General features: G+C 36.5%; 1 protein-coding gene across 5 annotated transcripts in view; it reads left to right on the forward strand.

Annotated features, from left to right (window-relative positions):
- The window catches only part of THSD7B (thrombospondin type 1 domain containing 7B), a 1,494,436-nt gene that overhangs the window by 1,245,071 nt on the left and 223,860 nt on the right, over positions 1-25,505 (forward strand). For all 5 annotated transcript variants that reach the window (XM_086718478.1, XM_086718480.1, XM_086718479.1 and 2 more), the window contains 2 exons: positions 1,455-1,649; positions 7,426-7,692. In XM_086718478.1, the coding sequence (XP_086574604.1) occupies positions 1,455-1,649; positions 7,426-7,692 (462 nt within the window). The remainder of the gene's footprint in view (positions 1-1,454; positions 1,650-7,425; positions 7,693-25,505) is intronic.

Raw genomic sequence — 25,505 nt, forward strand, 5'->3', positions numbered from 1 at the left:
ATCCATTTAGAAGAGTAGTTTTCACCTAGGGCAACATTTGGCAATGTCTGGAACTTGCAGTTTTCACAACCAGGAGGATGTGTGTGCTGCTGGCATCTAGTAGGTAGAGGCCAGGGATGCTGCTAAATATCTTACAGTGCACAAGAAACACAGGTCTACACAACAAAGTATCCAACCCAAAATGTCAATAGTTCCAGGGTTGCAAAACACGGGTCTAGAGAATATAGACACAACCCTAGAGGTTCCATAATTAGGGTGAATAAAAGATGCACAAAAATATCCTTTATACTTAAATAAATGTCACTAGCTCAAAGAATCAAATACAGAATTGAGGTAAAGTATTTATGAAATTTTGCTTAAGGTTACTGGTTATTTTATGGTATGACTAGAAGCATTCTCATTGAAAAATGCTGTGAATGAGACATAACTGCCATTGATAGGGTATCTGTAATGCGAATTATCTGGATAGATTACGCCTATACTTGAGAAAAAAGTATTGAAAATTTTTCATTGATCCTAAAATGTTAATAAGGAAAGGTTTACTAAGAAACAACATCTTTTTTTTACTATTTTTTTTATGTTCGTTTATTTTTGAGAGAACGAGTGTGACCAGGGGAGGTGCAAAGAGAGGGACAGAGGATCTGAAGCAGGCCCCGTACTGAAAACAGAGAGCCCGATGTGGAACTCAAACTCCTGACCTGAGCCGAAGTTAGACACTTAATCGACTGAGCCACCCACATGCCGCAACACATTTTTAAAAAATTTTAATGTTTTTATTTATTTTGGGGACAGAGAGAGACAAAGCATGAGCAGGGGAGGGGCAGAGAGAGAGAGAGGGAGACACAGAATCTGAAGCAGGCTCCAAACTCTGAGCTGTATGTCAGCCCAGAGCCCAATGTGGGGCTAGGATTCACAGACTGTGAGATCATGACCTGAGCCGAAGTTGGATCTTAACTGACTGAGCCACCCAGGCACCCCATTTTTTTTTAAATACTGGTTGTGAAGTGAAAATAGGACCACTCTTACAAGTGCCATTTAAACCAGCAAAGTAAATTAAATCTAGGAAGAATTCACATGATTTTAATGGTTTTGTCCTTTTTTGTCCTCTATTACTCTTACATATTCTTTTAGTTTTAGATCATCCCTCGAGACCAGATACAAGCTCATGTATAATAAATTACAGAAAGTTATTTTGGTTGCTGTCAATGTAACTAAATTGGATTAATAATGAAACCAATTAAATCCTCAAATACCTCCACTGGCAAGGGTAAACCTTTAATTTCCAGAGAGAAATAGGGTTAGCTATGTTAAACACACATAGTCACAGTGATAACCAAATTTGCAAACACTGGGGGGATTCTGCTATTTTGTCGAAGAACCAGCAGCAGACTGATTGAATCAAAATAATACAAACGAATCCATGTGTTGTTGTTTTGTTTTGTTTTCTTGTAAAGCGGTCTCCTGCATCTCTGATGATAACCAGTCGGCAGAAGTGATGGAATGCCTCAAGCAGACAAATGGCATGCCTCCCTTTGTGCAAGAATGCACGGTCCCGTGTCGAGATGACTGCACCTTCACAGTTTGGTCCAAATTTACACCCTGTTCCACAGATTGTGAAACAACCCGAAGTCGACGGCGACAGCTCACAGGTAGGGTATGGGACAGCTCCTAGGTGGGGCGTACCTTTCATTTCTTAGCTTCAGACAATGGATGGGTTTCTGAACCTGCCACAGAAGACGGAAGCTCCAGAAGGACTAGAAATGGTATCAGGTCTCTGCCTTTCCCAGCCAATTACTGACTTGATGTATCTTCTGTGCCTATGCCTGCCACGTAATATCTACTCATTTTTTGTGAAATGATATGGACCATTCTATAGCTATTAAGTTCCTCTCTATAGGACTTTATAATGTTTACAGTCTTAAATGGCAATATAGCCACAAGCTAGCTTGGAATAGTTAATGACAAAATTCTGGTATTTTGTCATATCAGAATCTCAGCAAAGTTGATAGCAGTGACTGATGTGTAAAACCCATCAAAGGCAGATCTAACCTGTATCATTCTCTTTTTGCCATTACCTTACAAGCAATTTGACATTTGAAAATGTTAGTAGTGCAAGATAAGTCAAATTACATATATAGGTTCTGCTTTTGTGGTATATTATTTTGGTTCTGTTTGCATCCGTGCAATTTAATGGAAATTAAAGTAATTAATAGTTTAATCAAAGTGCTGGAGCTATTTTTGCCTGTAATATACAAATAATTGATGCAGTATAGCATATTGTACTACTACTCTAGATAAATATCCCACAATTTCTTGTAGTTGTATTTGCATATCCAGAAAAACTTAATTTAGGTAATGAAGACCCAGAGGAAAAATGCCAAAATAATCACTGGGATAATAAAATTGGTGTTGACATTGAAGAATTAAGCACCGAAGACCATTTGTTCTTAAAAGCAATTTAAGGGCTAATTCTCTTGGTTTCAAATTCCCTTTGTTTGAATGCATTGCTTACAAGATTGTTTTAAATTTAACTCACTCTAATGGATTTACTTAATCGATGAGAGCCTTTAACAGGGTTTTTGCACACAATCCAGGAGCCCATTCATAATGTAGGTGAAATGTATAATCAAATAGAAACAGTCAAGTATGCTGCACTTTGTGCTTTTTTTCTCAAAATTCTGTGCATATATAACTTTATGCGGCATTGCTTGTGTTTCTAAAATGAAAAAATTCTTACAGGGAATATAATGCAGTAGAATGTGTGTGACAGGAATAATTTCAAGTTCAGGTGTAACAGTTTTGAAGGAAAGGATGTTTTTAATTAGTGGCCAGTTTATGTCTTTTTCTTTGTTCTTGAGTGTTTACTGATGGTATTTTATACCTGAAAAATGAAAAAGAGAATATCAAAAATCCCAAGATATTTATTAAACTAGTGAATTTTGTTATAATTTGTCAAAGCTGACAAATTTAAAATAAACTTTTTGTGTAAATATTGGAAAAGCCATTGTATGCTTTTCTGCAAACTCTATCCTAAGAATTAATCCTACCAAAAAACTTAAATTTTTTTCTGAATTATTATTAATTATGTTTTTTGCTTGCTAATGGACATTTGTGTGTCTTCATGTCTTGGAAATAACTGGTCAATTTTATGAAACACCTACATTGTAGGGGAAAAAAAATCAACAATCATGTATTAGGTGTGTGGGGGGCAGTAGTGAATTGAAATTTGTCACTTCTTAAGACTTATTTTCATTGTTGTGGTAATATGCTTGCATTTTGGTTTCTCATGTAATTTGGTGGTAAACTTAAGTAATCTCTAACATGAGTGGTAGTAAAAGGCATGGGCTTAGACTATAGAACAATGGGACTCTCTCTAACACAAACACATGGGAAGCACACAGTAATACTAGCCACTGCATGGAATAATGGGCCATTTAGGGTGTTGTTCTTGTTTTCCATTTTTTTTTTTTTTTTTCCATTTTTAACAACAGGCCTTGATTCAATATCTGAATGTTCTGGGTGTTGTACCTAAATGGGATCATCCTAGGTTTTAGATTGAATGGTATTTATAGTAGTTGTTTATACAGTGCTGAAAATAATCCATTGAGTAGATTTGTTCAGGTTATTAATATATAAAATAACTTGATAAATAATATTTAATATATTCTTATAGTTTTATGTCTTGGGGGAACAGGGACAAATTTCCCTCTGACTTAAGTGGGGAAAAATATCTTTATAGTTGTATTAGCAGTAGACTTTTTTGTTATCTTGGGTTTTGTGTGTGTGTGTGTGTTTTTTAATTTGTTTTTAAGTACTAACTAGTTCTGAATCCACAAGTTAATGCTAATTGTTTACTATAATGTAATCAAAGTAAAGGACCAGTGATAATTTGTTTCTTATTTTGAGAACCATTTCTGTATGAGTTTTCTCCAATCTTTCTTGAAACAGTGGTGCCACATAATTAAGGATATCCCAAATACAGATATGACATATATTAGTACAGAATGCTTGTTCTGCCAGCAACTTTTGGTTGCCTTGTAGATTAGTATCTTCCTATTCTGTCTTGCTCTCACTTTCTCCTTTTGTCTTCACTTCCTCCCCCACTCTACCACTTTTTAAATCTTACTTTCTTTTTTTTTTTTTTTTTTTAAATTTTTTTTTCAATGTTTATTTATTTTTGGGACAGAGAGAGACAGAGCATGAACGGGGGAGGGGCAGAGAGAGAGGGAGACACAGAATCGGAAACAGGCTCCAGGCTCCGAGCCATCAGCCCAGAGCCCGACGCGGGGCTCGAACTCACGGACCGCGAGATCGTGACCTGGCTGAAGTCGGACGCTTAACCGACTGCGCCACCCAGGCGCCCCTAAATCTTACTTTCTTAATGAACAGTTTACTTACGTGTGCTAGGCCTTAGGAATACTACTGGGGAATAGATAAGCATCCTACTTTAAGAGCTTCCACTGTAATGGAAGATAGAGAATTTATTACAGTTACAACCCAGTATACCACTTGTGACAATAGCTGTGATATTACTGCTACATTAGTTTCTTAATGCTTCTGTAACAAATTACCACAAATGTAGTGGCTTAAAAAGAACACAGATTTATTCTGAGTTGTATAGGTCTAAAATAAACGTGTGTGTCACCAGACTGAAAACAAAATGTTGGTGGATCTTCATGCCTTTCTGGATGCTCTAGGGGAAATTCCTTTCCTTTTTCTAGCTTCTAGAGGCTGTCCACATTCCTTGGCTCATGACTCTTCTTCCATCTTGAAATTCAGTAACATTGTGTCTCTCTGGCCATTCTGCCTCTGGTTTAGGAAAGATTCTCTGCCCTGTGATTAGGTTGGACCCACACAAATAATCCAGAATAATCTCATCCCAAGGTCAATAATCTTAGTCACATCTACACAGTGCATTTTGCCATCTAAGGTAGCATAATTATAAGAAATAGGATGTGAGCACTCTTGGAAAGGCATAGCTTGTGGTAGGCAGAATAAAAGTACAGAAGAATACTTTTTCCAGGGGTAACTAATACTTTACCCCTGCCACAGAGGAAGTACAAGCAGGCATTAATTAGACCATGGAGAGAGGTTGGAACCGAGAAAAATTTCTGGTATAAGAAATGCAAAGGCCAGAAACCAAGAAGTCATTTCCAGTAACTGAAAGATGCTTGTAGTGTCTAGCTTGTAACATGCCCCAGGCAGAGTGGCATCACACAGGCAGGAGGCAGGTGCTAATGGTATCAGATACTTAAGGGCCTTGATGACCATGGCAAGGAGCCTAGAACCATGGTAAGTCACTGAAGACTTTTAAGTAGATGAATGACATGATCAGACTTTCATCTTTGTGAGCTGGTTCTAACTGCAGAGTGGGGAGAAGATGAAAAGGAAAATAAGGTATAAAATATTAGAAGAAGCTGTTGTGATTTAAGCTGGATATCTGGAGATGGGCTAAATATGGGTGGTATTGGTCAGAATGGAAACAATGGACTGATTGAAGAGATACTTAGTCATTTAATATGATCTTTTTCATTAATCAGGTACAGGTAGTCAGGTAGAACAACAGAATTCAAGTCTGACATTTTACGTTTTGACTTGGTCATGTTGGTATACTTGGTAAATGAAGATGGATTAAGGAAGGCCCTGGTGTGAAAAGCTTGAGGATGGGTTTTGCCAGGTTGAGTTTGGCCTTTAAAGTTCCAGTCTGTGGCTCAGAAGCTTGAGCAAGAAATCTAGAATGGAGATAATAATAAGGAATTTAAGAGCTGTAGATGATTTAAACTCTTTCTGTGGGTGGGGCGCCTGGGTGGCTCAGTTGGTCTGTGCTGACAACTCAGAGCCTGGAGCCTCGGATACCCTCTCCCCTCCCTCTCCCCTCCCTCTCCCCTCCCTCTCCCCTCCCTCTCCCCTCCCTCTCCCCTCCCTCTCCCCTCCCTCTCCCCTCCCTCTCCCCTCCCTCTCCCCTCCCTCTCCCCTCCCTCTCCCCTCCCCCTCCCCTCCCTCTCCCCTCCCCCTCCCTCTCCCCCTCCCTCTCCCCCTCCCTCTCCCCCTCCCCTCAAAAATGAATAAACATAAAAAAAAAAGTTACTCTTCCTGTGGGTGAAGCTAATGGATCAGAAAAGAGAACCTAGTGATTGGTTTCTTTGTATCTCAACCAGTAAATTCTCATGGCCATGATAGAAGCTGTGTTTCCCAAACTTTTTCTCCCTAAATGCCCCTAATGGTAGAGGAAATGAATATATCCTCCCAGAGAGGTAGTAGCATGCCTGAAATTCCTGCAAGATCATTTCAGGTCCTGCAGGAATCCTTATTTATTGTGGTCATAAGCAGCATGTCAGACCATAGAGCCAATCATCCAGCAGCAACTGTAAAATTATATATAAACTATTTGACAATGAGAAAATATCCCATGCATCAGCTTGTAGTAAGCATTTCTAAAATAGCTATAAAGACTGGGAATAAAACCAGTAAGTAAATCAGCCTACTTCATTTTTCTATAGCCTGCCAAGACTCTAGCTGATGACTTATTAATGAGGTAACAAAAGATAATTATTAGATTTATTTGAGAATTTTTAGGAATCCAGTGAAAGTACATTGGCCAGAAAGTTGAAATCAAGTTACAGGCTGACTTGAAACCCCATTAAACATGATTATCAAGTACTCAGAGCAGTGGGAATTGATTCTGCATTCTCATTACTTATAGACAGAATCACAGCTAAAAGGTCCATCAAAGTCAATTGGTAAGGCAAAGTCATATTCTAGAATGCTTGAGTTAAAAAAGTCTCTCAAAGTGGAAGCCATGCCTTTTTCTCGGATTAAATTACCCAATGTTATTGGAACATTCATTTCATTGTGTCAGCATTCGTGAGCTACTTGATGGCAAGGACCAAAATAAGTTCTACTTTGTCTGCCGCACCCGGGAGTGACACCTGACCTCGCTCCAGCGCCATTGTATGGGAGGGTGTCCTTTCATCCTTTGAATAAATAAACCATTTTCAGAAATGTACTTCAAAGAGAGGGTGTTTATGTTGGTTTCCCTGGAAACCATTAATTCCAAGGAAGACTGAGAGGCGATAATTTGCTTTTATCAACAAGTCACAGGGAAAATCATACTAAATGAATTAACAAAAATTTTCTAGCTGTTGAGTCACTGTAGCAAGCATCTTTTTTTAGTTTCTTTTTTTGGCACTCTCCAACATAAAATGATTTTTAATTTTATTTTTTCCAAAATAATTTGAATTTCACAGGTGCTTTGGGAATTGCTTTCATTGTCTTAAGATTTGCTTTCATGGCAATAAAGAATCAGGGAGGGCAGGGGGAGGCAATAGTGTAAGATTAAATTTTCTAAGAGCTAGTAAAGACAATAATATGACTTTTTACAAAACAGATATGAAATTAATATAGCAATGTCTCTTTTTGGAACAGGGAAAAGCAGGAAGAAAGAGAAATGCCAGGACTCTGACCTGTACCCTCTCGTGGAAATGGAACTATGCCCTTGTAATGTATTTATATCTCAACCTTATGGAAACTGGTCAGATTGCATTATTCCGGAAGGCAGAAGAGAGTCTCAGCGAGGAGGATTCCGGGTGCAAGGAGAAAGCAAAGAATGTGGAAAAGGAATGCGCTTTCGAGCAATAGCCTGCTCTGATAAAAATGGAAGACCTGTTGACCCCTCATACTGCAGCAGCTCTGGTAAGGAGTACAGATGGGAACATACACAGACAGGAGGTGTATCCATGGTCTAGAATTAGTAGCTTTGTTCTTTAAAAATTGTTTTATTTCTCCTTGGTCAATAACACACTACCTTTCATAAAATGCAGGCATTTGGAATGCATAGATCCATATTTTACTGATTATTTGGAATGTGATTACTTTGGATCCTTAACTCCGTCCTTTGGCCACTTGGTTAACTGTGGATGAGTACAGTTGCTCTACTTCACTGAAAAAGCCATATTTAACAAAAAAAATACGTCTTGGGGTATGTTTTGGTGCTCTGATCATACATCTAGAAAGCAATCAGGCTGTGAATTTCTTCCAAGTTAGTTGACAAAATACCAATTAAAATATTGATTTAAAATGTTTTACCTTGTAATATATAAGTATATCTAAATTAATAGAATAAAACTGTAGGAATAAAACATAGGCAGTCTGGGAGAGTTCTGTGAGCTGTTAGGAAGAAGACTTTTTTTTTCATCTTGGGAAAATTTGAAAGATAGGGGTGAATGGGGAAAAGAATGAGAAAGAATGAGATTAAATACAATTGGGGTAAATGTTGATGGGGGGGGGGGTGGCCTGAGACTAATGATTACAATGGAGCCTATGAATTTCATACTCTAGTTTATGTCTTTTTTTTTTTTTTTTTTAAGACTAAAATGGTTACAATTTTTACAGAGAGTATGAAAGAGAAGTCATGTTTGACTGGCAAACTCTGGGAGGATAAAAGATTTTGGCCTCTGGGATCAAAGTCTTGTGTTCTAATCAGCTTTCTCAATAATATTAGAAATTGTAAGTTGATTAAGTTCTGACATAGAAGGCAGATAAATGAGAGTTTGTCTTCATTCCCCACGCATTAGCTGTTCTTTAAGATAGGCCCATATCATTATATGAATACAACTTAAAGCTTAATAACTTTTTAATTGGTGAAATCATTGCTCTGCTTCCTGGGGTAATCTATAAAATTTTCTTCAGTGATTTGACTCCTAGAAACATTAAACACATCACAAACAAGTTGTGGATCTGTTTTATGAAAGCCAAACCTGGTTGACTGTAATCTTTTTTTTTCCATTTATGTATATATGCACACACACACGCGCACACACACACACACATACAGTGTTTTCAGAAAATTACTTTTCCTTTCTCCTATTGAAATGTTTGACTTACAATGTTGTATACATTTAAGGTGTACAACATGTTAAATTCATAGAATTTTATAGGGAGATGATTGCTGTTGCAGTGATAATTGGCATCACTATCACATTACAAAATTATCATTTCTTTTTAGTGGTTGGAATAATTAAGTTCTGGTCTCTTAGCAATTCGATTATAACACAATTATAGGTGTGTATATTCACTATAGGGTGCATTAAATCTCTAGGACCTATTTGCTAATTGCAAACTGATATAGCTTAATAACATGTGTCCTATCCCCCGAGCCCAACCCCTCATCTCCTGATAAACACCATTCTACTGTTTTTACAAGTTTGATTTCTTTACACTACACATATAACGATATCATACAGTATTTGACTTTCTCTTTCTGAATTAGCTTACTTAGTGTAATGTCTTCAGGGTCAATCCATGTTGTTACAAATGGCAGGATGTCCTTATGGCCAAATCATATTCCCTGATTATATTTACATATATATATATATATATTATATATATTATATATATATATATAAATATAATATATATAATATATATATATTATATATATAATATATATAATATATAATATATATGTTATATATGTAACATATATTACATATATAATATATATAAATATAATCAGATATTTATAACATGTAATATGTAACATATAATATGTTACATATATATGTTACATACATATATATATTACATATATATAATAGATACAGCACGTCTTCTTTGTCCATTCATCTGTTAATGGGCACATAGGTTATTTCCATAGCTTGGCTATTGTGAATAATGTGGCAACGAACACAGGAGTATATTTCTTTGATACCCTGTTTTTATTTCCTTTAGGTATGTACCCAGATGTGGGATTCCTATATCCCATAGTAGATCTATTGTTAATATTAGAGTAACTTTAATATTGTTTTCCATAGTGGTTGAACCAATTTCATTCCTACCAACAAGTGTACAAGGGGTCCCTTTTTTCCATATCCTCAACATTGATTATTTCTTCTTGATTATAGCCATTTTAACAGGTATGAGGTGTTATTTTGCTATGGTTTTGAGTTGCATTTCCCTGATTGTTAGTTATGTTGAAAATCTTTTCATCTACCTATTGGTCATTTGGATGTCTTTGAGGGAATGTCTATTTCTCTGCCTGTTTCGTAAGCAGATGGATGGAGCGCCTGGGTGGCACAGTCGGTTAAGCGTCCGACTTCAGCCAGGTCACGATCTCGCGGTCCGTGAGTTCGAGCCCCGCGTCGGGCTCTTGGCTGGCTCAGAGCCTGGAGCCTGTTTCCGATTCTGTGTCTCCCTCTCTCTCTGCCCCTCCCCCGTTCATGCTCTGTCTCTCTCTGTCCCAAAAATAAATAAACGTTGAAAAAAAAAATTAAAAAAAAAAATAAGTAGATGGAGTGTGTTCTTTGTATATTATAGTGCTGTCTGAAACATGGTTGGCAAAAAGTTTTCTCCCGTTTGCTATGTTGCCATTTCATTTTGTTGACTGCTTCTCTTGCTATGCAGAAGCTTAAGTTTGATATAATCTTATTCAGGTTGCTGCTGTTGTGGTGATAGATCCAAAACCTCATTACCAAAAGCAATGTTAAATAACATCTTCACTATATTTTCTTCTAGGAGTTTCATGGTATCAGGTTGTATATTTAAATCTTTGATATCTTTTATTACATTTTTTAGTGTAAGATAAGGGTCCAGTTTCATTGTTCTGCATGTGTTCAGTTTTTCCAAACTATCTAAAGAGATCATCATTCCCCCATTGGGTGTGCCCTCCTTTCTTGTTCAATCTTAGTTGACTGAATATGCATGGATTTTCTTCTGGGCTCTCTATTCTGTTTCATTGGTCTGTGTCTTTTTATGCCAATATTATTCTATTTTTATTAGGAGAGATTTGTAGTATGACTTGAAATCACGAGTGTGATAACTCCATCTTTGTTCATCCTCGGGATTGCGTTGGCTATTTGGGGTCCTTGGTGATTGCATTTCTCTCTCTCCATCTTCTCTATATAAAGAATGCTCTCTGGATTTTGATAGAGATGACATTAAATCTATAGAAGACTTTAGGGAGTAAGGACATCTTAACAAAATTCTTCTGATCCTTAAACATGGGTTGTTTTTTTCCATTTGTTGTGTCTACTTCAATTTTTTTCAACTAAGTTTTGTAGTTTTCATCATACAGATCTTTCACTTCCTTGGCTAAATTTATTCCTAGGTATTTTTATTGTTTTGGTGCTGTTGTGAATGGGATAGTTTTATTTTTCAGAAGTTTCATTATTACTACATAGTAACATAACTGATTTGGGGTGACATCTGGGTGGCTCAGCTGATTAAGTGTCCCACAATGTGGAGCCTGCTGGGGATTCTCTCTCTTTCCCCCTTTCTCTCTGCCCCTCTTGTGCTCACTTTCTCTCTCTCGAAATAAATTAAATAAAACTTAAAAAATAACTGATTTTTGTATGTTGACTTTTTTTTTTTTTTTTTTTTATCTTGGAACTGTATTGAAATTGCCGAGTAGTTTCAACAGTTTCTTCTTGGTTGAGTCTTTGAGGTTTTCTTCAGTCTAATGCTCTCCCAGCTGAGCTATTTCGGCTGCTTGAGGTTTTCTATATACAAAACAATACCACCTGCAAATAGTGACAATTTTAATTCTTTCTATCCTGTTTGGATGTTTCTTGTTTGGTTGCTTGGGGTTTGTGTTTTTGTTTTCTGTTTTGTTCTGTTTAATTGCTACACCTAGGACTTCCAGTACTGTATGAACAAGAGAGGTAAGAGAGGACCATCTTGTCTTTTTCCTGTTTCAACATTGAATGTAATGTTAGCTGTGAGTTTACCATATGGGACCTTTATTATGTTGAGGTATGTTTCTTCCACACACAATCTGTTGAGGGTTTATATTGTGAAAGGATGTGATATTTTGACAAATATTTTTTTTGCATTTATTTCAATGATCATGTGATGTTTGTCTCTCATTCTATTAATGTGATATATTTACTGATTTGTGTATATTGAATCATCCTTGAATTGAAAGGACAGATCATACTTGATCATGGTGTATAATCACCATGTCTTACTCATTGTAGTCTCCTAATATTTTGTTAATTTTTTCATCTATTTTCATGAGTAGTATTCTATAGTACTCTTTTCTTGGAGTGTCTATATCTGACTTTGGTATGAGGGTAACACTGGCCGTATAGGAAATTGGAAGTGTTTCCTCCTCTTCAATTTTTTTTGAAGAGTTTGAGAAAAATTGGCATTAAGTCTTTTTTAAATGTTTTGTAGAATTCACCAGTGAAGACTTCTGTTCCTGGTATTTTTTATGTTGGGAGGGTTTTGATAAATGGTTTAATCCCTTTACTCATTAACTTGTTCACATGTTTGATTCTGTCTTGATAGGTTGTGGGCTTCTAGAAATTAACTTATGTCTGCTAAATTACCAAATCTGTTGGCATATAATCGTTCACAGTAGCCTCTTATGATTATATATATATATATATATATATATATATATATATATATATATATTTCTGTGGTATCAGTTATAATCTCACCTGTTCTGTTTCTAATTTTTAGTCTTTTTTTTTTTTTTCTTAGCTAAAGGTTTGTTAATTTTGTTTCAAACAGCTCTCCAGGGGCACCTGGATTGCTCAGTCAGTTAAGCTACCAACTTTGGCTCAGGTTGTGATCTCAGGACTTGAGAGTTTGAGCCCCACATCAGGCTCTCTGCTGACAGCTGGGAGCCTAGAGCCTGCTGTAGATTCTGTCTGTCTGTCTGTCTGTCTCTCTCTATGTCCCTCCCCCGCCCTCTCTAAAATAAACATTAAATAAAAAGAAAGAAACCAGCTCTTAGTTTCATTGATCCTTCTTGTTTTTCCAATCTCTATTTCTTTATTCCCCCTCCTTTCTTATTTCCTTCCTTCTGATATTTTGGACTTAATTTATTTTTCTAGTTGGTTGAGGTTTTAGGGTAGCTTGAGATCTAACTTCTTAATGTATCCATTTATTGTTATAAACTTTCCTCTGAAAACTACTTTTGTAGGATCCCATGGATTTGATAGGCTGTTTTTTCATTTTTATTAGTTTTAACTTCCTGATTTCCCTTTTGATTTCTTCTTTGACCCATTGCTTGTTCCTAAGTTTGTTGTTAAGTTTCAACATATTTATAAACTTGTTAGATTTTTTTTTTTTATTTCTAGTTTCATAGCAGTGTGGTCAGAAAATATAGTAGGACTTCACTCTTAAATTTTGTTAACTATTGTTTTGTGTCCTGTTATGTGTTCTATCCTGGATAATGTTTCATGTGCACTTGAGGAAACAATGCATTCTTCTGTTGGGTGGAATAGCCTATATAATCTCAACTCCATTTGGACTAAAGTATTGTTCACTTCTAACATTTCCTTGTTTTCTTTTTCTATTGGGATGATCTATCCACTATTGGCAGTGTGGTATTGAACTCTCCTGCTAATAAATAGTTGTCTATTTCTCTTGTTAGATCTGTTAGTGTTTACTTAACATCAGGTGCTCTAATGATGAATGTGTATACACTTGGGGATGTTAGATCTTATTGATGTATTGACTCCATTATATAATCTTTGTTGTTGCTTTTTTGGGGGCTGAAGTCTGTTTTGTCTAAGTATGGCCATCCCCACTTTCTTTTGGTTCCTACTTGCATGAGATATATTCTTCTTCTGTCCCTTCAAAATTGGAGTGTATGTATGTCTTTAAAGTTGAAATGAGTTTCCTGTAGTCATCATACAGTTAGGTTGCTTTTCTATCCATACAGCCATTCTGTGCCTTTTGATTGATGAATTCAACCCATTTACACTTAAAAGTGATTATTGATATGTAAAGACTTAAAACCACCATCTTATAGTCTGCCTTTGGTTATTTATCTCCAGTGTTCTTGACCGTCTCTTTCTGCCTACCTTTGTAAATTGGTAGTTTTCCACAGTGATATGCTGTCTTCCTTTTTTTTTTTTATCTTTACTAATCTACTCCAGATTTTTGCTTTGTGGTTTCCATGAGGCTTACATAAAACATCTCCTAGATAAAACAGTCCATTTTGTGTTCATAATCCCTAATCTCAGGGTGCCTGGGTGGTTCAGTCAGTGATGTGTCCAACTCTTGATTATGGCTCGGGTCATGACCTACTGGTTCATGAGACTGACCACCACATCAGGCTCTGCACTGACATCACAGATAGTGATTCTCTCCTTTTCTCTCTGCCCCTCCCTGACTCACAAATGTGTACTCTGTCTCTCAAAATACGGAAATAAACTTAAAAAGAAATTTATGTTGAAATTCCAGTTAGTTAACACAGTGTCATATTAGTCTCACATGTACAATAGTTATTTTTACATTTCCATATGATATCCAGTGTTCAACACAAGTGCACTCCTTAATTCTCATCATCTACTGAACCCATCCCCCCACCCACCTGAACTCTGGTAACCATCTGTTTGTTCTACACAGTTAAGTCTTTTTCTTGGTCTACCTCTCTTTCCCCCTTTGCTTGTTTGTTTTGTTTCTTAAATTCCACATGAGTGAAATCATACAGTATTCTCCGTTCTCTGACTTCTTTTGCTTAGCATAATATCTCTAACTTCATCCATGTCCTTGTAAATCGCAAGATTGCATTTTTTCTAGCTGTGTAGTAGTGTGTGTGTGTGGGTGTGTGTGTGTGTGTGTGTACCATATCTTCATTATACATTCATCAGTGGACACTTGGGCTCTTCTTTTAATTTGGCTACTGTAGATAATGCTGCTGTAAACATCAGGGTGAATGGATCACTTTGACTAATATTTTTGTATTCTTTGGGTAAATACCTAGTAATGTGATTGTTGGATTGCAGGGTACATCTTTTTTTAACTTGTTGAGGAGCCTCCATACTCTTTCCCAGAATGGCTGTGCTAGTTTGCGTTGTCCTCAACAGAGCAAGAAAGGTTTTCCTTTCTCCAGGTCCTTGCTAACACTTGTTGTTTCTTGTGTTCTTCTTTGGAGCCATTCTAGTAAGTGTGAGGTGATATCTCCTTATGGTTTTGATTTGCATTTGCCTGATAATCAGTGATGTTGAGCATCTTTTCATATGTCTGTTGGCCATCTCTATGTCTTCTTTGGAGAAATTACCATTCATATCTCCTGCCCAATTTTTAATTACTCATTTTGGTGTGTTGAGTTTTATATCTTTTTATATATTTTGGATTCTCATCCTTTATTGGATAGGTCATTTGCAAATAACTTCTTCAATTCAGTAGGTTGCCTGTTAATTTTATTGATTGTTTCCTTAACTGTGCAGAAGTTTTTTTTTTGTTTTACTTTGTTTTGTTTGATGCAGTGCCAATAGTTTATTTTGCCTTTGGTTTCCCTTGCCTCAGGAGACATAACTAAAATTAAGTTGTTACGGGCAATGCAAAGAAATTATAGCCTGTGTTCTATAGAATTGTTATGGTTTCAGGTCTCACATTTAGGTCTTTGATCCATTTTTGAATTTGTTTTTGTGTATGGTGTAAGTAAGTGGTCCAGTTTCATTCTTCTGTATGTTGCTGTTGAGTTTTTCCAAAACCATTTGTTGAAGAGACCATCTTTTTTTCCCTCATTGGATATTCTTTCCTGCTCTGTTGGAGCTTAACTGACCACATAATTGTGAGTTCATTTCTGGATTTTCTTTTTGGTTTGATTCGCGCGCGTGTGTGTGTGTGCGTGCACGCACCTGTACCATACTATTTTGATTACTGCAGCTTTGTCATATAACTTGGTCTGGAATTGTGATACCAGACTTTACTTTTTCATGATTGCTTTGGCTATTTGGGGTCTTCTGCGGTTCCATAAAAATTTAAGATTGTTCTAGCTCTGTGAAAAATGCTGGTGGTATTTTGATAGGGATTGCATTAGATGTGTAGATTGCTTTGGGTAGTGTAGACTTTTTAACAATATTCTTCCAATCCATGAATATGGAATGACTTTCCCATTCTTAGTGTTCTCTTCAATTTCTTTCAGTGTTTTGTAGTTTATAGAATACAGGTCTTTCACCTCGGTGGTGAGGTTTATTCCTACATACCTTACTATTTTGGGTGCAGTTGTACATGGGATTGATGCCTTAATTTCTCATTCTGCTGCTTCATTAGCATGTATAGAAATGTGGCACATTTCTGTACATTTTTTTTTATCTTGTGACTGATTTTCTTGATCACTTCTAGAAGTTTTTTGGAGTCTTTCAGGTTTTCTGTATATTACATCATCTGCAATTACTGAAAGTTTTACTTCTTGCTGATTTGGATGCTTTTTATTTATTTTTGTCTGATTGCTATGGCTAGGACTTCCAGTACTATGTTAAATACTAATGGTAAGAGTGGACATCCCTGTCTTGTTCCTGACTGTACAGGAAAAGCTCTTCTTTTTTTCCCATTGAGAATGATGTTACCTGTGGGTTTTTCATGTATTTCCATTATTTTGTTGAGGTATGTTCCCTCTAACCCTACATTGTTGAATGTTTTTATCAAGAATGAATATTGTACTTTGTCAAATGTTTTTTCTGCATTTGGTCATTGGTTTATTTCTGAATGCACTTGTTGACAGATATCTTCTGAGTCCTGTGGAGTAATGTGCCAAGGCACTTTTGTTCTATTATAGATGTCTAATTAGTTATTACAAGGGGAGAAGAGAGAGGTAACTTGCTGTCCTCATACTGATGTCATGTACATGTTGGTTTAGTCATTCATTTGAGAAAAATGTGTATTTTGAACATCAGCTATGTATCTGCCCATCTTCTATGATTTGGGTGTACATTTAATGTGAAACAAAGTATTCATGAAGTTAATTGTCTAGTGGGGGATAAAAACAAAACAAAAGGAATTATAAGTTTTTATTAGCTCTTTGGATGCTGAATATAAAATCTTGACATAAACTTTAGGGAAGTCCTTAAAGTAACATAAACTTGAGATGTGAAGGCTGAGAAAGAAGCAACCATGTGAAAAGTTCATACAAGATCATCAATATATTCTGAAGAGATAAGGTAAGCAAGAAGTTCTTGCAAAAACAAAAAAAGTTTTCTGTTTGAATACAGGGAGTGAGGAGCGAATTTTGTGAAATGAGGTTGAACAAGTAGGCAGAATCTTGTAGGACAAGGAGAGGAGAACAGATATAATTTAAGTGCAATCATAGATGAGAAGGGGGAGTTAATATAATCCAATTTAAATTAAAAAAAATTAATGGATATGATTGACATACAAGGTGTTTCAGGCATACAGTGTAATGATATAGTATTTGTATATATTGTAAAATTAAAGACACATGGTTAAAATTTTCTTTTTTGGGATTAGAATTTTTAAGATTTTACTTAGAACTTTCAAATATACAATGGAGTATTAACTGTGTTGCACATAACATTCTTATGATTTATATGTGTGGAAGTTTGTTCCTTTTTACCCATTTTATCCACTTCCCATCACGTCCCACTGGCAACCACCAGTCTGTTTCTTATGAGTTCAGTTTTGCTTTTGTTTTTTTGTTTTTGTTTATTTTCCAATTCTGCATATAAGTAAAATCATACAGTATTTTTCTTTCTCTCTGATTTATTTTACTTAGTATAATGCCTTCAAGCTCTATCTATGTTGTTGCAAATTGCAAGATTTCTTTTTTTTATATCTGGATAATAATCTATTGTATATTTCTATTGTTTTCTTTAGCTACCCATCCATTGATGGATACTTAGGTTGCTTGGCTATTGGAAATGGTCCTGCAATTAACATGGGGGTACACATATCTTTTGAAGTTTGTGTTCTCTTTTCTTTTTTCCAGGTAAATACCAGAGGTGGAGTTGCTGGATCATGATGTTTCTATTTTTAATTTTCTGAGGACGATTTATACTGTTTGCCACAGTGGCTAACAAAGTTTACTTTCTCCACAACCATGCACATGGGTTCTTTCTCTACATCCTCAACAATACTTACTTGTTATATTTTTGATAATAGCCATTCTAAGAGACATGAGGTGATACCTTCTTGTGACTGATTTGCATCTTCCTAAAAAATTTTTTAAATGTTAATTTTTTTGAGAGAGAGAGAGACAGAAAGAGTGTGAGTCAGGGAGGGGCAGAGAGGGGGAGACAGAATCTGAAGCAGGCTCCAGGCTCTGAGCTGTCAGCAAAGACATGGGTCTTGAACCCATGAACTGTGAGATCGTGACTTGAGCCAAGTCAGATGCTTAACTGACTGAGCCACCCAGGTGCCCCTGGTTTGTATCTTCTTGATGATTAGTGATGTTGAGCATCTTTTCGTGTGGCAGTTGGCCATCTATACACCTGAAAAAAGGTCTGTTCAGAACCTCTGCCTGCTTTTTTATCATGTTTTGTTTGTTTTGTTTGTGGTTTGGGGGGTTTCATTTTGTTGTTTTGCTACTGAGTTGTAGGAGTTCTCTATTTATTTTGGTTATTAGCCCCCGATCAGATACATGATTTGCAAATATATTCTCACATTCTATAGGTTATCTTTTTATCTTGCTGATGGTATCCTTTGCTTTGTAGAAGGCTTTTTAATTTGATGTAGTGCCAATAGTTTATTTTTTGCTTCTATTGCTTTTGCTTTTTGTGTCAAATCCAAAAAAAAAAAAATAATTGCAAAGACTGATATCTAGAAGCTTACCACCTAGGTTATCTTCCAGGAGTTTCATGGTTACAAGTCTTAGATTAGAGTCTTTATTCCATTTTGATTTCATTTTTGTGTAAGGTACAAGAGAGTGGTCCAATTTCATTCTTCTGCATGTGGCTGTCTAGTTTTCCCAACATCATTTATTAGAGACTGTTCTTTCCCCATTGTAAATTCTTGGCTCTTTTGTCATAAATTAATTTGCCATATATTTGTGGGTTTCTTTGTGGGCTCCCTGTGTCGGTTTTTAATGCCAATATCATACTATTGTTATTTGCTTTGTAGCATAATTTGAAATCAATCATGATATCTATGGTTTTGTTCTTAAGATTACTTTGACTATTCGGGGTGTTTGTAGTTCCATAACAATTCTAGGAATTTGTTCTATTTCTTTGAAAAATGCCATTGGGATTTTTGTAAGAATTAAAATGTATCTGTAGATTCTTTGGATTAGTATGGGCACTGTAATACTATTTCTAGCCCATTAGTACTGAATACCTTTCCATTCATTTTTCAGTTTCTTTTATCAGTGTCTTATAGTTTTCAGCGTATAGATTTTTCACCTCCTTGGTTAAACTTACTGCTAGGCATTTTATTCTTTTGATGTAATTATAAGTGGGATTGTTTTCTTACATTTTTTTTGTAGTTCATTAATATATATAAAGAAATACAACTGATATACATATAGATACTCCATTTCTGTATCCCAAAAGCTAACCTAATGCTTTTATTAGTTATTATGATTTTTGTGGGGTCTTAAGAGTTTTCTATATACAAAATCATGTGCCTGCAAATTGTGACAGTTTAGTAGAATTCAACAGTGAAGCCATCTGGTTCTATACTTTGGTTTGTTGGGAGATTTTGACAACTGATTCTATCTCCTTAACAGTAATGGATCTGTTCGGATTTTCTACTTCATGATTCACTCTTGGTTGTTTGTGTTTCTAGAAATGTATTCATTTCTTATAGGTTTTCCAATTTGTTGGCATACACTTGTTCATAGTAGTCCCTTAAGATCCTTTAGATTTCTGTGATATCAGTTATGTTTCTCCTTGCATTTCATATTTCAAATCCTGGCTTTTTCTTGGTGAGTCTAGTTAAAGGTTTGTTAATTTTGTTTATCTTTTCAAAGAAGCAGCTCTGGTTTTCATTGATATCTTCTATTTTCTTTTGAGTCTCTATTTCACTTATTTCTTTTCTGGTCTTTGTTATTTTCTTTTCTCTCTAACTTCAGCCTTCATTGTTCTTTTTCTAAAATCTTGGGGTGTAAAGTTAGATTATTAGATTTTTCTTGTTCTTTAAAGTAGGCATTTACCACTCTGAACTTTGCTCTTAGAACTTCTTAAGCTGCAACTTTTTAAAAATGTTTATTTATTTTGAGAGAGAGCATGTGCTCATGCATGGGCAGTGGAAAAGCAGAGAAGGATAGAGAGAATCAAGCAGGCTCCTTGCTGTCAGCACAGAGCCCAACATGGGGCTAGATCTCATGAACTGTGAGATCATGACCTGAGTTGAAATCAAGAGTTGGGTGCTTAACCGACTGAACCACCCAGATGTCCCTTGAGCTGAACCTTTTAAGTTTTGGAGTGGGTATTTCCATTCTCACTGACTGAGTACTTTTTCATTTCTCTTTATTCCTCCTTTGACCCATTAGTTTTTCAGTTGCATGTTGTTTAATCTTCACATATTTGTTAGTTTTCTGGTTTTCCTGTAATTTCTAGTTTTATACTATTGTGGTTAGAAAAATGCTTAATGTGATTTCAATATTCTTTTTTTTTTTTTGTAGTTCTGAATATTTTATTTTATTTTTTAAACTTTACATCCAAATTAGTTAGCATATAGTGAAACAATGATTTCAGGAGTAGATTCCTTAATGCCCCTTACCCATTTAGCCCATCCCCCCTCCCAAGACCCCTCCAGCAACCCTCAGTTTGTTCTCCATATTTATGAGTCTCTTCTGTTTGGTCCCCCTCCCTGTTTTTATATTATTTTTGTTTCCCTTCCCTTACGTTCATCTGTTTTGTCTCTTAAAGTCCTCATATGAGTGAAGTCATAGGATTTTTGTCTTTCTCTGACTAATTTCACTTAGCATAGTACCCTCTAGTTCCATCCATGTAGTTGAAAATAGCAAGACTTCATTCTTTTTGATTGCCGAGTAATACTCCATTTTGTGTGTGTGTGTGTGTGTGTGTGTGTGTGTGTGTGTGTACCATATATATATTGGTATACACACACACACACACACACACACCACATCTTCTTTATCCATTCATCCATTGGTGGACATGGACATTTGGGCTCTTTCCATACTTTGGCTATTGTTGATAGTCCTGCTGTAAACGTGGGGGTGCATGTGTCCCTTCAAAACAGCACACCTGTATCCCTTGGATAAACACCTAGTAGTGCAATTGCTGGGCTGTAGGGTAGTTTTATTTTTAATTTTTTGAGGAACCTCCATACTGTTGTCCAGAGTGGCTACACCAGCTTGCATTCCCACCAGCAGTGTAAAACAGATCCTCTTTCTCCGCATCTTCGCCAACATCTGTTGTTGCCTGAGTTGTTAAGGTTAGCCATTCTGACAGGTGTGAGGGGATACCTCATTGTGGTGTTTATTTGTATTTCCCTGATGATGATTGATGTTGAGCATTTTTTCATGTGTCAGTTGACCATCTGGATATCTTCTTTGGAGAAGTGTCTATTCATGTCTTTTGGAAAAATTATTCTAATGTCAGTCATCTTTTTTATATATTACTTTGAATTTTCAAGTTTTTTTTTAAGTTTAGAAATACATATTTCAGTTAGAAGAGCATATCCTTAAGAAAAAGACCTAACTGAATCAATTGGCAGAACAATACCAAAAACTGTTAGAAAATGTAAAAGATTTTCAGCAAATGAAAACCATTCTTTGATGAAGGTTTACCATAGACTCATAGCCTTTATATTTGTGTTAAGATAATTCTACAGTACAGGGGCGCCTGGGTGGCGCAGTCGGTTAAGCGTCCGACTTCGGCCAGGTCACGATCTCGCGGTCTGTGAGTTCGAGCCCCACGTCAGGCTCTGGGCTGATGGCTCAGAGCCTGGAGCCTGTTTCCGATTCTGTGTCTCCCTCTCTCTCTGCCCCTCCCCCGTTCATGCTCTGTCTCTCTCTGTCCCAAAAATAAATAAACGTTGAAAAAAAAAATTAAAAAAAAAAAAAGATAATTCTACAGTACATAATTCAAAGAGGACTTTTTAAGAAGAATAAGAAACAATACATCATTTTGTCACCTCTAGAAATGAGACACACCCCCATCTATCAAGATGGGGTAGTGAACACGGAGGGAAGTTAATAGCACTTATTAATAAAGACAACTTTTTTTGTTTTAATCAGAGATCACTGATTATGAAAAATTCTAATTTCAGCATGTACAAACAAGCACAGAGCAAGGATGTCAATCTAGCTATCCTAGTAACAACAGCAAATACTTTGCCCTTTTAAGCTCTTACATGGGTTTGTCTATCATCTGCATCTCTAAGACATAAATAGGATTCTCTAGGATTATCAGATAAATTTCTTCATGAGGATAATTATTCCTCATGCTGAGGTGTCCAATGTGGACCCTCGTGGTCAATACAGCAATGGGTAACAGAATCTAGTAAATTCTTAATTATATATTCTCCTAGATTCCATAGATGATTCAGATCACAGATCTCAGACAAGTCTATTTGATTTTGAGAGCATCACTATGAGGACTAACTTTAAAATTGTACTTTATTTTTAAAAACTCAAGGAATTTCTCTCTGTGTCCTGTCAGTGATTATTGGTTCCTGTTGAGTCACATCATGGTTTAATACCAAAGGAATAATATATTTCCCAACTTGTGACAGTAGGCTGGAGTTTGACTGGTATTACCTAATTCTTGCAACAAAATAGCATATGCCAAAATTAATATACTTGAGATGAGTTAATTTCAACCAGGTCTCTTATCCCACTGACATTTTGTCTAAGGACAGGACTCGAACGCACTCCCATAAACTGCTTTCTTCTCCTTCCTGCCTTGCTTTCACCTTTCTTTTAGTTGGTTCTCTGAGAGGAGTTAGAGGAAGACTGGATATGAACAAAACTAGTCCACTTCATCACTTCCTACTTCCCATACTAGTCCTTATTTTTCTTGATTGTCCACTTCATCAACAACTGAAATATTGTATATTCACTTAAAAATTGCTTGTCTTTCCTACCACTAGATAGTAAAGTTCTAAGAGAAATAGCTGCTTTTCTGTTCTTTTAACTGCATGCATAGCACCAAGAACAGTGCTTGAAATTTAGTGTTAGAAAATTTTAATACAAGACTGAATAATCAAGTCTTTGTAATTCTTAATAATTTTATGTCATATATTTCTCAATCCTCTTATATTGCTATCTAATATTCCCAGTAGTAGATGTTCAAGTATTTTGCCTTGTCTTATCCACCTGACCTCTATCATGACGGAACCATCAACCATCATATTAAAAGGAAAGTGTGACCATGCCAGTGCTCTGTCTCCACTCTTTCCCAGTTCCTTCACATATCAGCTCCTTAACAGGCCATGACAGAACCCATGATTAGTCTACCTGGAAGGTACTTTCTCCTCCTTTCAGGAGACTCTTGACTCATTGGGCTAAGATCAAGTGTTGTCTACTCAGAAAGTATTTCCCCTATTCCCACTCCCAGAACACAATGGAGCATCATCTGAAGATTCCTACAATTCCTTATAATTCTTTTTATGCCTATATTTATCATTCATTTTTTTTTAATTCTCCATGTAGGTTTCTTTTTTCTCACTAAACTTATAGCTTACTGAAATTCAGAACTGAATCAAGTTCATTTCTTCATCCCCCATGTGGAAGAGTGTCTAGCTCATCATAGGCCATCAGTATAGGTGATGTGACTGTGCGAAAAGACCAGTGTAGACAGGACAAGAGTCAACACAGATAGGCCTTCATAGAAGTTCTGAAGTGTGTATGTGCCTGTGTGCATTTGTGTTCTGATAGCTCTTTGGATAGAACTATGTATAATGAACATAGATCTGTAGAGAAATCAGCTAATACGAGGTCAAAGACTATAAGAATACCTGGTTCTACTGTTCTACTTTACCCTTGATCTACAGTTGGGTACTAGAGCAAGTGAAGTTATATTGCTGCAGGTGTACAAGCAGTGTTTTAGAAGGAAAAAAAAGTAGTTTTCCAAGTGATCCAGTGATAGCTCTGTACAATTTTAATTCATCAAACTGAAAAGTGAAAGTGTGATCTGTTTTATAGTGGATTCCAGATGAATTATAATTTTAATAGAAAATTAATTATATTAATATTTCATCCAGAAATAACCTAGTTTCAGGTTAACCATTACAGCAATTTTATTAACTTGCTTTCCTATATAAAGAGGTATAGATGGCAGACAAAGCAAAATAAAAAACCTAAACAATCTCTTCGTTATTTAAAGAATGATGTTTCACATATTTGTAGTTACTGAAAACATGTTTATCTTAAATACATCTAAAAAGTTTATATTTTATGTGTATGTATCGAACTTTAAATTACTGAAAAATTTCCATTAATATTACATGTACACAAGTTTATTTTGCCCAAGCTGAGAGAACATGTTCAGGGACTGAAAATCAGGGGCACCTGGGTGGCTCAGTCAATTAAGCCTCTGAGTTACCCTTAGGTCATGATCTCACGGTTCTTGAGTTTGAGCCTGGCATCAGGCTCTGTGCTGTCAGCAGAGTCTGCTTATGATCCTCTGTCTGCCTTTCTCTCTGCCCCTCCCTGCTTGCTCTCTTTCTATTTCTCTCTCTCTCTCTTTCCTTCTTTCTCTCCTTCTCTCTCTCGGTCTCTCTCTCTCTCGGTCTCTCTCTCTCTCTCGGTCTCTCTCTCTCTCTCTCGGTCTCTCTCTCTCTCTCGGTCTCTCTCTCTCTCTCGGTCTCTCTCTCTCTCTCGGTCTCTCTCTCTCTCTCGGTGTGTCTCTCTCTCGGTGTGTCTCTCTCTCGGTGTGTCTCTCTCTCGGTGTGTCTCTCTCTCGGTGTGTCTCTCTCTCGGTGTGTCTCTGTGTCTCTCTTTCTCTCTCTTTGTCTCTGTCTCTCTGTGTCTGTCTCTCTGTGTCTGTCTCTCTCTCTTTCTCTCTCTTTCTCTCTCTTTCTCTCTCTTTCTCTCTCTTTCTCTCTCTCTTTCTCTCTCTCTTTCTCTCTCTCTTTCTCTCTCTCTTTCTCTCTCTCTCTCTTTCTCTCTCTCTCTCTTTCTCTCTCTCTCTCTTTCTCTCTCTCTCCCCTTCTCTCTCTCTCTCCCCTTCTCTCTCTCTCTCCCTTTCTCTCTCTCTCTCCCTTTCTCTCTCTCTCTCCCTTTCTCTCTCTCTCCCTTTCTCTCTCTCTCCCTTTCTCTCTCTCTCTCCCTTTCTCTCTTTCTCTCTATCCCTTTCTCTCTCTCTCTCTCTCTGTCTCAAAACATTTTTAACACTTCTTTTTGAGAGACAGAGCACCAGCAGGGTAGGGGCAGAGAGAGAGAGGGAGTCACAGAATCCAAAGCAGGCTCCAGGCTCTGAGGTGTCAGCACAGAGCCCGACACGGGACTCGAACCCACAAACCATGAGATCATGACCTGAGCCGAAGTCGGATGCTCAATGGACTGAGCCACCCAGGCATCCTTCAAACAGAAACATTAAAAAAAAAAAAAAATAACTTTTGTATTAACTGAGATGATTTAGAGAGTATTTTACAAAGTGTCTTGGCAAAGATTTGTTTGTATCAAAGATGAGGCCAGCTTGTTGAACTATTGTGAGCTACCCTCCTACGTCTCCCACAGAGAATGGATGAAATAGTACGCTCCACCCTTGGTTACAAAAAGAGACATTTTAGTCATCTGCATCTTTTGCCAAATGACTGGTTTCCTTTAATCTGATAAATCTTTGTTTTTTGTGACATTTAAAAGCTCTTCAAATCATCACTCAGGGAAGAATTAATTG

The sequence above is a fragment of the Puma concolor genome, chromosome C1, assembly GCF_028749965.1.
Source record: "Puma concolor isolate L17-30 chromosome C1, mPumCon1.1.hap2, whole genome shotgun sequence".
NCBI lineage: Eukaryota > Metazoa > Chordata > Mammalia > Carnivora > Felidae > Puma > Puma concolor.